This window comes from Chanos chanos, chromosome 10 (genome assembly GCF_902362185.1).
Source record: "Chanos chanos chromosome 10, fChaCha1.1, whole genome shotgun sequence".
Lineage (NCBI taxonomy): Eukaryota > Metazoa > Chordata > Actinopteri > Gonorynchiformes > Chanidae > Chanos > Chanos chanos.
Genome location: NC_044504.1, coordinates 7,225,360 through 7,239,327, shown reverse-complemented (window position 1 = coordinate 7,239,327; position 13,968 = coordinate 7,225,360). Strand labels below are relative to the sequence as shown.

The 13,968-nt window shown below is 43.6% G+C and overlaps 1 protein-coding gene across 2 annotated transcripts in view; it reads right to left on the bottom strand.

Annotated features, from left to right (window-relative positions):
• tanc1b (tetratricopeptide repeat, ankyrin repeat and coiled-coil containing 1b) overlaps positions 1 to 13,968 on the bottom strand; it is a 110,004-nt gene that overhangs the window by 70,409 nt on the left and 25,627 nt on the right. For both annotated transcript variants that reach the window (XM_030787307.1, XM_030787308.1), the window contains exon 3: positions 5,462 to 5,659. In XM_030787307.1, coding sequence (XP_030643167.1) covers positions 5,462 to 5,659 — 198 coding nt within the window. The remainder of the gene's footprint in view (positions 1 to 5,461; positions 5,660 to 13,968) is intronic.

The following is a 13,968-nucleotide window of genomic DNA, read 5'->3' as shown; positions in this document are numbered from 1 at the left end:
TGGGGGGGTTGGTTTGGTGATGATGGAATATGGGCGGAAAACGAAATTTCGACACATTTCTTTGTGCATAAAAATGATTTGTGGCGAGTGGTGACAAACATGATAAAAAAGAGAAATGATGAATCTTGGATGTTTTCTTCGGGTAGTGGATTTAGAGTTTCCTCCAGTCGGGGGGGGGGGGTTTGAGGTTTGGAAGCAGGACACAGACCTTGCAGAGATGCCAAAGACTGAACTAATAGGCAGAGAACATTAAGAACTGTATAAAACTTTTTAATGGAGACACAGGGCTGTTTTCTTTTTTCTTTATGCGAGACGGTTTCCATTAAAGTACGTAGGGGACACAAATCCGCAAGCATTAATAACATTCTGCCTCATTTAATAAATCAACAATGACGTCTGCAGCGTTCTTCTCATAGTCCTGTTGTGATGACAGATTCAACAAGAATAAAACACGATGTTTCTAGGTTATACAAAAACAAAGAAAGAGCGAAAAGAAAAAAAAAAAAAAAAAAAAAGGTCCTTCATCTCTAACCATTAAGTTCCCGATAAAGTAGTCACTGTTGACGCTAAGCTAATTTTACCCTTGCTGATACATGCTGCTTTATCTGCATCCTCTGATGCAAATTGTTTTGCTGTGTCTCATCGCTCCATACAACCCCCTCTGGAGACCAAAAATCAATAGTTCCCTATGGAGTTGTCAACATAAACAAATCCATTTATATTCTGTTTGGATGTACCGTTCTGATGGCGCTTTTTTATGTTCTATCAATCGAACAGACCCTCTGATAATGGACCAAGACGTTGGTGAGCATCCAGAGGAAAAGCAGCTCTGCTTTGAAAATACCATTATCACAGACATAATAAGTATGACTGTCCACTCTATGGCTTTCTGTGGCTTTCTCTCTCTCTCTCTTTTCTATCTCTCTATTTATCTGTAGTTGAGGCAGAGGCGATTATGTGCACACATGTTCGTACAAACAGGCACACACACACACACACACAGACCCCTACACACACGCACTCACACGCATACACACACACACACACACACACATAAAAACTTCAGTTACTCAGAAAAAGAAAATGGGTGTCTCAACATCTGCATTGTCACAGTTACTTTCAACCCCGTCTACAAATAACTACATGTCCAAACAAAAACTCACCCCACATTTCAAAGACCATCTCTCAGCTACAAAAGTACTGAGTGTATCAAGCAGTGGGTAGAAAGGAGACTAAGGAGACTTCTTGAAAAAACAAAACAAAAAAAAAAACCTCAAATTCAGCTCCACGCTGCTCCTCAGAACAGTGTGCTCTCAGAGTCTGAGCGGCTTACGGAGTCCGCGGGGTGCCTGGGCTCTGATGGGGGCCAAGCAGGGCTCGGTACGATCAGACAACACCTCCCAACAGTGGTGCAGACTGCTGTGAAGTACGAGAGACAGCAGCACAACCACAGACAGCTTATTTTTCTACTGTCTCTGGCCCTACACGCCGAGCTCTGGAAGGTTAAATCCATTCTGACACCGACCATCTCCAAAAATCTTCAAATAACGTAAAACAAAAATCCCTCTTTACACTCGTTGTCTCCAGAGTTATTCCACGACTCTAATCAGACTCAATGCCCAGAGAGGCAATTACACCACGCAACCCTATAACAGGAGACATCTCATTCTGTCCTGCTTAGGCAAAGCCATGTAGCATCTGTTTTAAGGATATAGTCCCTGAGCATTTGCCAAAAAGTGCACAGTAAGCTGAAACCATTTCCACATTTGATAGTCTGTGTGGGACCCCAGACTCCTCCAGTTTGCATTCTATGTGACCGTATGTTGAAATGATAAGCAGGCCAAAAGGCCTGGTAAATAGGATGTGAATCGGTTCCCAGATGCACGCCATGAGTTTAAGAGGTATCCACGGCACCTGAGGCCATTAGTCCTGCAAACTGGGCTCCGGGTAGAGGCCTGATTGTTAATCTCACTGTGCTAATTTAGATTCAGGGGCACTAACAGAGGCAGTCGCCGTGACAAGTGAGGTAATGTTACAGCCAGCAGTGGGATGCTGGGGAGGTGGGGGTGCATTTTAATTCATGAATTTGTGGAGAGAGAGAGAGAGAGAGAGAGAGAGAGAGAGAGAGAGAGAGAAATGCTGTTCATACCTGGACAGAGCCTCCAACTACAGGGGGGAGAGAACGTGGATCTGCAGAGGTCAGCGGAGTAACCTTGAGCGAGCTCAGAGAGTGTAATGACGTCATATGACCAGAGGAGGTCAGTGTAGAGTCAACCAGGTGCAGTCTTTAAGGACCAAAGCTAAACATGCAGATCAACTACCGACATAACAAACTACAGTCACTGTTATACACCTGGTTACGCTGATATAAGATAGCGCTTACACCATCATGGTTATAACAGAACTTGCAACAAAGCAAGGCCAACGAAATGCCTCAACATTTTACTGCATACTCCCAGTGGCTGGTTCACTAGGTCTACCACCATGCGCAGGAAAACAGACCGTCATAGGGTTGCGCTTTTCTCTCTGAACCAGGCTTACGGGCATCGCGGGATGCAGATAATGTCGGACTGATCGCCTCACTGGTGGAAACAGGTGACCTACAAATCAAAACAGATGACCTAACGCACAGAGGGCCGTGGTGCAGTCCTCGGTCCGAGGTGCGCCAGGTTCCAGTACCTCAGACAAGGCTCTGGGTCACACACAGCGGTGTCCGGGTTTTATTAAGAACAGTGTGGCAAATCACAAACATCCTGCCAGGAAGAGCACTATGGGGAAACACGGCTCTTTCATTACAGAGGCTGAGGAAGAATGGGAGGAATTGTAAAAGCTAACAGCCATGTTAACAAACAGACAGACAACCGCGCAGTAAAGCGAGTGCCTTGCAGATGGACATTCTGGGAGTGTGCAAGTTGTCGGACCTTCTCGTGGATGGACAGTACTGAGTTTCACAACAACAAGCGGCTCCGGTGATTAAAAGGAGCAACACCGTCCAACAAGAGGAGTGGGAAAACATTGCGTGGTGTGAAAATTCCTGCCTGTTGTGTCATGCTAATGTAAGACAGGATATGACATAAGCATGTAAAAGAGAAACTGACTCCACCACGGTAGGGTCCTGACTGAAAGACTGTGTGCTTCCCAGACAGAAGGGACACATTCACTCCCCTGTGCCGGCGGAGGAGTGTAGGAATGTGTTAGGACCTCAATAACCCTGAACAGGTTGTGACTTGGTATAACTGGTCTCCTTTTCGTTGGCGGCTGGACTGTGGAGTGGTGTTGGTGGAGATAAGTCATGAACCCTGTGAGATTTTTCATCCTGAGCCCTGCTGGAGCTCTTAATTTTCTTTCTCTCTTTCTTTTTCCCCCCATTGTGTTGTCACGGCCCCCCTGTGCCCACGCTTGACCATGGCCAAACACACACACACACACACACACACACACACACACACACGCACACAAACACATACACTTTCTCTGATGTGTTTTTCTCTGTATTGAACTGAGGCTAGGGATTCATCACCTAATATGATCAACACCTCAGTGTGAGACAGGCAGACAATTCCTCCCCTTCAAATACACACACACACACACACACACACACACACACTTCTCACTATCTCTGGGATCAGACTGTGAGAGTGCCGCTGTTGGCACTCTTTGTAATGGACACGTATTATTCACATCTCAGTCTCTTTCTCTCTCTCACACACACATATCTGTCCATGTGTTTTTCATCAGAGTTGCCTTTAATGGTTTAAAGGACCAACATTAGCAAATGGAAAACACCACTGCAAGAGCAAAGAAATAAGCTGACCTTAGGGACCCAGTGGTTTATTTACACAGCTCTAAAGTACTAACAGTCTTCAAATGGGGTGAAGCACTTTGACTTTTTCACTCAAGGTTATCCACAGGTAATCTCAAACACCTTCTTCGTTTTTTTTGTTTTTTTTTTTTCTTTTAAAAGTGAATTCGGTTTGTAACGGCTAGCACGGTTTCACTAAACACAAAGTAGACATAAATAACACTGTAACTGAAGGCATGCCTTTGCAGGTGGAAATACAATGTTATATGAGGCAAAACCCATGAACTGTAGAGTGAACAAAAAAAAAAACCCAGCATTGAGCATAAAGAGCCAATCAAAATAAAACCCACTTAAAAGTAAACAATGCGATCTCATCCGACAGGTCGTGTTTTCCCTCTCGGGGATTGGATGTCTCGCTCTATACCATACACTGCACAGTTACCTTTGAATCCTCCCAATGCAGGAATGCACATGAGCCAAAAAAAAAAAAAAAAAAAAAACCAGAATAAGGCCTTTGAATGAAATGACTGTTACAACAAGACCATATAGAGATCTTATCAAAAATATGCCTTAAGGTTGTTTTACTCAAAGGATTTAACATATAATTCTCAACTTTGCTTTTTTCTTAAATTGAGTTCAGACTTGGGGAGGGCAGAAAAAAAAAAAGTGTGTAAAACGCTGTAACTGTCAGAGACTGTCGTCCTTGCGGCTGGTTCAAAGAGGAAATGTTTGAGGGTGAACTGCTGATACACACACATACACATATGACTCCCAGATGTGTAGCCAGGCCAAAGTGACCACTTAAAGGATTTCTAACGTCAACGCCAAAGCCCTCAAAAAACAAAGGCTCCGGTCGCAACAAGCCCATGTACAAAACGGTTGCTTAGCTTTGAAGATTACACAGCTGTCGACGGCCTTGTCCTTAACACTTAGAAAGAGGTAGAGCTATCAGACTCACACACACGCACGCACACACACACACACACACACACAGAGAGAATCAACTGGAAGAAACCTTTGGAGACAAAACTGACTAAATAAAATATACCATGAAGAAAAGAAACTGACTGGTCTCCTGTGCTCTCTCTCCACGGTCACACATGGACTACAAATGTTCAGTGGACAATTAGGAAGATCTCCCCCTTTTTATGGAAAGAGTTATTTTCATATGTGTGGGTTACCGCCAAAACGTCTACCAGTCCTTGGGGCAAGCATTCAAAGTTTAAACCCATTCACAACAGAGAAAAGCCTTTTATAGACACAAGGGTCATTTCTTTAAAACTGAATTACAGCAATTCATATCTCCACCCAAGCACATTATGAAGATTGTAATCATCTTCAAGTTAAAACATTATAATTAAATGTGGGTCACTGAGATTCAATAAAAATAAATAAATAAATCAAATTTAAAATAAGATTGAAATTATGTCATAACCACAAAACGTGGATCTATTATTTTCTCCACAAAGTTTTGCTGTATCCTCAGGTGTCTCTACCTGTGACATGGTTGGGTTTGCTAACAGCCTGTTCCCTGCTGCTGAGTGGTTCACAAAGGGTCCACCATCAATCATAAAAAAGTACTATACCATACATTCTTTTACAAACAACTCAGTAAAATCCATAAGGGGACAGCATCTGGTAAAGGAGAGGGCTCAGTACCTGGAGACTTCTTACAGGAGCGTGAAGGAACCATGTAGGTCTGGCGGGGGAGAAGAGGAGAAGAGGGGAGAGACATAGACACGCCTTTGTTGAGACTGTGTCTGAGGAGGTTCTCAGGGCCGTACAGGTGGGTGCCGCTTGCCTCTGGAGCCCCATTCGGGCCCCTCCGCTGGGCACTCACCAGCTGGGGTTCACCAGCTACAAGAGAAGAGCAGAGAAAAAAGTATGAAGATATTACAGTCTAAACGTGGGTCTATGAATTAGGTAAAACATACAATGTCCAAGTAGTCAAAACCATTTCAAATGGAAAAATGCCAGACTTTTGAAATGACCAAAAAAAAAAAAAAAGGAATTAGGTTTTGGTGAGATCATGGCTGAAAGAAATCAAAAGCTATTAAACAAACCCACTAAGTAAATAAGAGACTCTATTCAGTCTAGTCAAAGGCATTTTGAAAGGAAGAAAATGATCTGAACAGAAACTGATCATCTATCTTCAGAATCTACAGAAAAAAAAAAAACCTTCAAAAAGCAGTGAAGAATTAGTTTCTTAGCGCTCAGATGTTGAAACAGGTTGAAACACATTACAAACAATTATCTTAACTGACATAAAAAAAGATGACTTCAAGCATGCTATTAAAATGTACTTGTCATACATTCAGACATCAAACTGTCTTGGTAATTTCCAACAATTATAACGAAACAGTGCTAAATACTGATTTTTTTTTTTTTTTAAATTAAGAAAGATCTAATTCAGATTATAGTCAAAGAGGGCGACAAGCAGCATAGGTCATTTACATTAGTCAACTTAAACATCACAAAACAAAATCTACGACACCAGCTGTTCTTTTTTAATAAACTGGTTCAAATCAAAGAACAGGGAAGACTTTAAAAAGCTATGTTGGCATGGGATAAGTCACCTTGAGCTGGAACAGAGAGTTTCTTTAATTAACATGCTGCATGACACCAAAGCAACATGTTTTCTGTTAAACAGAAGAATCTGCAGCCTTGGTTTTTGTGTTTCCTGCTTCCACTGCATCTTACCCAGCACAAAAACCCAAAATTTCTGGCAGTATGTTACGTCTTTAGGGCAAGTCAAGTGTGTTCTAGTCCCTTACATCACCTTGCCTCTATCTCTCACGGCCATCGAAGGCCCTGGAACCTTATCAAACGGGTCCTCTAAGCCCAGCACATGGCTTCGCTCCAGCCTTGTTTAGAAGTCCTCCAACCTTCATGACCAGGATGCGGCTAACATCACCATTACCCACCATCCTAGCATTATCCTCTTCAATGCAATCATCAGCGAAAGCCGTCTAATCTTCTAGCGATTAGATCAGATCCACAGAGATGTGCCTTCACCTCAGCAACACCTGTGTCAACCACAGATTTTCTCCTACACTCAAAAAAACACAAACAAAACCCTATTCCTGGACACATCGGGACCTGCCCTATGTGAAATTTGTTTAGGACAGGTCTAACGGAGTGTAATCTGGTCCGAGGGGTACGATCTTCAGATCTCTAGCAGGCCTCCTTCATTTATGAGGTAAGACTTGCTGCAGTTCAAAGCAGGAAGAAAGTGCTAGGGCTACACATAATGAGAAACAGACCTCTCTATCTCTGTCTCTCTCTTTCTCTCACTCCATTTTTTCTTCCCTCGACCCCCTTCCTCGCGCTCCAGACATAACAAAGACGTCTAGTGTTTGAAAGCATCCTAAACAAAGACGAATGCCAGAAAACAGGAAGTGGCCCTGTGGCCGCAACACCTACACCATGAGCCTCAGACATTTCGTGACACTCTTTAAATTCTCCACGGGGTCAAAGGTCTCCAGTGACACTGACAGCGGGTGAGCCTAACGACCTTAAGGGTCACCTTTAAAATTTATGAATACGCCACAAAATGGCACAGATAGCAGTTTTCTTTTCCCTCATTTCACCATATGGATATTTAGATAAATGATCGGCTAGGACTAACGACCGTCACATCGCCAGCGCTATGGGACACACAGAAACATTCCCACTGATTCCCTCGAAGTCTTGGCTCGACCTGCAGATTAGCACAACTCCTGCGCTTGTTCTCCAAACTGATGAAGTGCCAAAGTTGACAGAGTTGAACAAAAAAAACAGGGAGAACTCCTACGGAGTCCTTGTTTCAACAACCACAAACAAAGCACTTCAGTGAAAAGAGGAGAGAGAGAAGGAGAGAGAGAGAGAGAGAGAGAGATAGTTCTTTCTTGAATGTAAAGGAGGCCAGGGTACTTCTTCCAGACTACAGATGAGGGGTTCAGCTCACCCAATAGGAAAAACCAGAGACAGACAGACCACAGGATGGTTCCCCTGTCGGTGAGACCAGTCAGACCTGCGGGTAATTTAAAACGCTGACGCACATGATCTCACGCTGCATTCTCATCATCATCATTCATCATCATCATCATCATCACTGTTCGAAGTAACAGCTCTTCACGCTCCTTCAAACGGTTGAGCCTCAGACAACCCCACCGTGATGCTAAAGACCACCCTCAACCATTGCATATTTGCCTTATATAGACACACGTAAGAAAAGTTCGGATTATATGCTGTTCCACGGTACAAGCACCGTCAAATTAGTACATATTCAATGACAGTCGGCGCTGGGATCAGGTGTAACCGAAAGACTAAGAAACTTTGAATTAGCCTTACCTTATTTGTTTGTTACTCCTGTCAGAAAAGTAGAGGAACAACTTACACAAAGAAAAGCAGATTATCGAAAACCTTCTGCCAAGCAAGCAGAAAAGGGACATGACAGGGACCTAACCCTCTCTCGAGACGGCTCAAAGAGCACAGAGAAATTCTGGAGAATTTGTCCCCTTGTATTGCTTTCTAATGGAAATTCCTGCATGCTGAAAACACGCACATCCACAGTGACATTTAAAGAGCAGGACCGATTCACAGCCATTACAATACCCCTATTGTACACTCATCTATTCACTCTATTCTGACAGACACCAGAGCTAAAGTTCAATATCATCAAAACCAACCCACACAGACAACAACAACCCATATTTTTGGGCAGAGCTGGAGAGGGAAGGCGTGTATGCAGAATGTTTATGAAATTTGAATGACATTCCTCGGAGATACAGCTGTACAGTATGAAACCTGGGCGTTTCATATTTATCGATGGCACTCACCAGTTTATAGAGCCATGTGGGATAAGAGAGAGCGTTTTTTTTTCATTCGGAATGATTTCCTAGACTCTGAAAATTACTGATGAATTTCCAGGTACTCTTTTTTTCCCTTTCCTGGGTTGTTTTTTTTTTCTTTTTTACATAAACGTATCCCAGAGCTGTACAGCATGGTAAGAAGATTAGGGGCAGTTTTTCATTTGAAGCCACAGTTGGGAAAACAAAACAAAACAAAACCAAAAAAAAAAAAACCACCACGAGAGCGCGTCCACTAAACTCCTTGGGGCCGCCCAGCCGTGTCACAGAGACAGGCTGCCCGTGTGTGATGCTCTCTCTCTCTCTCTCTCTCTCTCTCTCTCTCTCTGAGTCAGACAGGGACACAGAGAAGTAGCAGTGGCATTCGTTTTGCAGGCTTGTTTCACATGGTCCAGGTCAGGCCTGCAATTTCAGCCTCCGCTCCGTAGGCTGCCAGAGCCAGCCCTCTCTCATTTGACCTGCTCTGCAGTAAAAGGATGTAAAAATGATTATAGGCTTCTTCTATTTTTTTTCCCTCCAACTGGCAAAGAAAAGTGGGCCGCATATAATTGGAAATCTTGTTTTATGTATTTGATTAACTGTTGCTAAGGATATCAAAAATTTCTCTGAGGGCTTTTTTTTTTGGGACCAAACCCCTCATCTTGGTTTCTGTTTCTGTGAATGATGAAATGAAATGATTGAAATGAGACTAAATATTGAAACAATATGTAGAGGAAAATGAGGATAATTTTTCATGTCTATAGTTCAAACCGAGTTACACAATTTAATTGATTTACAGTTTAAGACATAATGACTTTAAACTCCTTTTTACGAAACTTCATGATACTCTTTCTTCACAGACCATCTTCAAAAGATCTGAAACTGATTTTAAACAATGGCAAATGAACTGCACAGTTGGTATGCCGGTAATGTGCCTTTACAGCACAACTCCACGTGACCCATCCCACAAAATAAACCTCGACTGCGTTAAAATAAAGTAGATTCTTTTTGGAACGTTTGGTTTCTGAAGCCCATTTTCTTCCCCTCTTTGACCGTTTGGGGCAGGACGAGGAGGAACGAATACCTCAGAGAAGGAAAAAAAAAAAAAAAAAAAAGGTTCAGAGAGAGTGATTCCAGATTCTGCCACCAGCCTCCCATGTTAAGCCGCATTTAGGAGGAATGTGATCTGTCCTTCTCGCTATGTAAAAGTCGCGCCCCAAGCCGGCAGTAGAACGTAACACCCCCCTCGCCCCCCCACAATCCTCCACCCCCGCCAATCCCCACCCCCCAACCCATCACCCCATCCACCCATTCACTCACCAACCAGCACCTCCTCCTGTTCTCATTACCCTCCAAACAATGGGACCATAACCTTGAGAGGGGATGAGGAGTTTAGTATTCAAACCGTGACACTTGGCTCACCAGAGAGGATGTAGCCTACAGTAGAGCAAAATGTTTGCTGACATCCAGTGTTTTCAGTGGAAGTATCTGAAATTCTACCCTTTTCCAGCTGAGAAATGGGTCTTTACATGATTGACAGGGAATTATGTAGTGTGGTGGGAGGAGGCTTATCTGTGTATGGATATGTGTGTGTGTGTGTGTGTGTGTGTGTGTGTGTGTATGTTCAAGCTTCTATTAGCTTCCTGTCAGTTGATTTGACATACACCAGCATGTGAGATTGCTATAACTCATGCAGATTTCTTTTTGTGGACGCACAAAGCGCTCTGACCACAGGACGGCCCAGCAGTGGGAAATTCTGCTGCTAGACTGAGCGCCAAAAGAGATCCTCTGAAGTGTTTCCGAGAGCAGGGTGACAGTCTGACAAAAGCTCCCACAGACTCCACACAGACAGCCCTGAGAGAGGACACCAAGACTGTGAGAGGCCAAGGGAGGAGAAACAGACAGACAGACAGACAGAGAGAGAGAGGGGGGGGGGGGGGGGGGCGTTAAGGGAGGAGGGAATGAAAGACAGTGTATTATCATGTGTGAGCCTATGAATGTGGAATAGCCTAAATGTCAGAGCTGTGTAAGATGAGGATCTTTGCGCATGGATTACGCAGCATGACTCTCCCATTTGGAACGGGCCACAATGCAGCTGCCTGTCGAGCATCTCTGCCTGTCTCCCCATATTCTCCACAGGGCACAGCGAGAGAATCTCAGCACCGCACCATTCTCTTCACCCGTTACTGTCGCCATGCCAACACTCCAGAGGAGAAAACATCTCAACTGGCCACGCATCCCCATTCAGAGGAGAAAGGCCACTCAGTAGCAGCTGGGATGAGATGAGATACTAGAAATCTCTTTTGCTGGCTGTAAGGAAAAGACCAGTCTGAATATATCTGCCTGGACCACATTTCACAGATGTGATTGTTTGTTTCATTATGACCAGGTAGCATAACGGAGCATTTCACAAAGGAGTTGATAGAGAGAGAGAGAGAGAGAGAGAGAGAGAGAGTAAGAAAGAAAGAAAGAAAGAAAGGAAAAAAAGAAAGAAGGAATCCTTGAACACGACTCATCTCAGTATATTTGCTTCCCTGTCTTATAATGATAATTATGTTGACAAGTATAATTTCTCCATCTGAAGTCATTTACAGCAGTTGACAGATGAAACACACTGCTGGAACACAGAACAAACACAGACTCTCGGTGAGAAACGTGAACACAAATACAGTCTGTACCGTGGTTTAGCAGGAACATGACAGAGACAGGCAATTAAGCCCTTTAGTTCTCTTTCCCGTCAGATCCACAATGTGAACAAATTAGAGCATTACAGAAGAGGCCTGCAGCGGACAGACTGCGAAGGCTGACTCCCAGGAAAAAAAAAAAAAAAAACAACGACAGTGACTCAGCCGTACCCAGAGCTCTGGAATGTCCTCTCTGGACGCCCCAGGGGGAGGGATGCAGAAAGGCTGAGAAAGGCTTTGGAAGCAGGACATTTTTCCATTCCGCTTCATAAATGGCCGACTTCATGTCCGTATGGGAAAGGCATCCAGGCCAGTATTGACAAGCACACAGGAACAATTTTAATGTGCCAAATGATACCAGATTAAAGGAATGTGTGTGTGTGTGCGTTCATGTGTGTGTGTGAACATAAATCTAATACTCACACACACACACACACACACACACACCAAGGTATATTCTTAACAAACAGGAGCCCAGGTGTGCAATAAAATCAGCAACTGGAGAGCCTGGCAGACTCTGAGACAGACATGCTAAAATGCTCCTTTAACGACCCACCAGAGACACCAGAACAAGCAAAGAAGACCAACCTATGGTCAAGCAATTAGAGAGAAAACGTTGTTTGCTGCGCTTAGAACTCTCCAAATCCCCCTTAAATATATCATCCTACCTGGAAAAAGTGAAGCAAAACATGAGAAATTTACGCTGCTGAACAAAGAAAAGATGCAACTCTAACAAAGGCACAAACGCCCAAGATGCTCAATCCTCCCCAAAGCTTCTGAAACACGTAAATACCACACGGAAAGTCACATGACATTGTGGCTTTCCATGTGGTAAAAAAAACAAAAAAAAAAACAACAACATATCTACCGGTGGAAGGATGAAAAGAAAACGATAACGAGCAATGTGGCGGGGCATGTTTTTAAAACAGTGAAAACACAATAGACTTAATAATCTTGAAAACTCTTTCTTTAAACATACAGACCTCCACCTTGGACATTGCACGTTGTGGTGAGTCTGGATCCTCTGGAGGCTGGCCATGAGAAAACAACTCTAAAACCAAAAGTTGGCTATTACCCTCTTCAGGATTCGTTCAATCCCCTTTTTAAAGATTCTCCAATGACATTCAGAAGGGGTTAGGCCAGAAGGGGTAGCGCTCACCTGCGCGTCTTCACTAGTGAGAGAGCGGTCACGCCACGGCCATGCTTTGTCTACTGTTATGTAATCGTGATTCGAGACTTTAGCTTCAGTTCAGTCCAACTTGATTCACAGTTTCATTCAGATTTATTCAACCCGAACTTTGGAGAATACAACCAGTCTTGCCCCAGGCTAAAATACGGACGAGCAAACGAGTATTACATATCTCGGGTCAAAGCACTACTTAAAAATAAATGAATAAATAAATCAAATTTCCTGTACATTTCATGTCGTAATTGTCTTTTCTGCGTTTGTATGTGAAGGTCAATAAACCTCTGCAGGTTCATTTGAAGACATATGTAGCCGTTCCGTTTCAGCTATATATCTATGCTAACTTTTTTATAGCGTTAAACAGCTTCACTGTCAAAACCGTCTTAGCGGGCATGTGAATGCCAACTGAAAATCAATGACCGCACATTTAGCCATGATTTTCAACCTCTTCCTGTAAATCTCATTTCGAATCCTGTCCAAACATCTGTCACCACGCTGTGACTCTAAGAAATCAAGAAGAGTGGGTGCGATGACAGATGAGGATACCAACTATTTCTTTCACTTTTTTTTTTTTTTTTTTCAATTTTTCTGTCATCAATCATGTCTGGCAACTTTAAACAGTATCATTCCAGGTCCTGCAGACCCCTCCTGACAGTGGACAGAGATGAGACGCTTAAAAAGACAAAGTCAAGGCTAACTGCTTTCTGTCTGTTTTCCACGTTAACTTTTGAGCATGCTTTTCCCAAGGCCTGCAGCCTTCGAGTGGCGACTTCCTGTTTCTGTCGCCCAGTCCCTTCCATCTCCTCCTTTACAGGGCAGCCCTTGTCCAAGCGAGTGGGTTTTTCCTCTCTGGGCGGCCTTGGTTTGGGAAGGGGGGGGGTGGGGGGTGGTGGGGGGGCGAAGGGTCAACAACAGATTTTGATTGCCATTAACACAGATCATTAGGCAGTGGTTCTGTGTGGGCCAGGTAAGGTCGTGAGAACAACAGCGCTGACCGGACAATAGGAAGTTGAAGCTTGGCCCCAATGAATGGAGTTCTATCCATATGAACGCCATACAAAGGACACTGGGCTTTCAAGCTGGCTAATCCCATGAGTAAACAACCTTGTGTATTTAAAGGCATGGAATCATGCCACAAGCAATGCTACAAGCATCAAGCACCAAAAAAACAGCCTCCAAGCATTTGATAAGAAATTTAAAGGATTAAACATGTTTTCTGGGCTGATTGTCCCTTGCTCGTCAAAAAAAGAGATAAGATAGTATGGCTTTTTTTATTAGTTTTGAGCAAATTCCTCTCTGACCAAAATGAAGACAGATCAGTGTGTTAACTGGCGGTGGTGAATGCTGAAGGCAGGTGTTCAGTCTCTGTGCTGTTGTTTAAAATCTTTTCCAGCGGTGAATCCCAGAGCCTCAGAGAGATAGTGATAAATGGAGAGAGTGGATGTATGGAGGGAGCCGTGGTGTGAG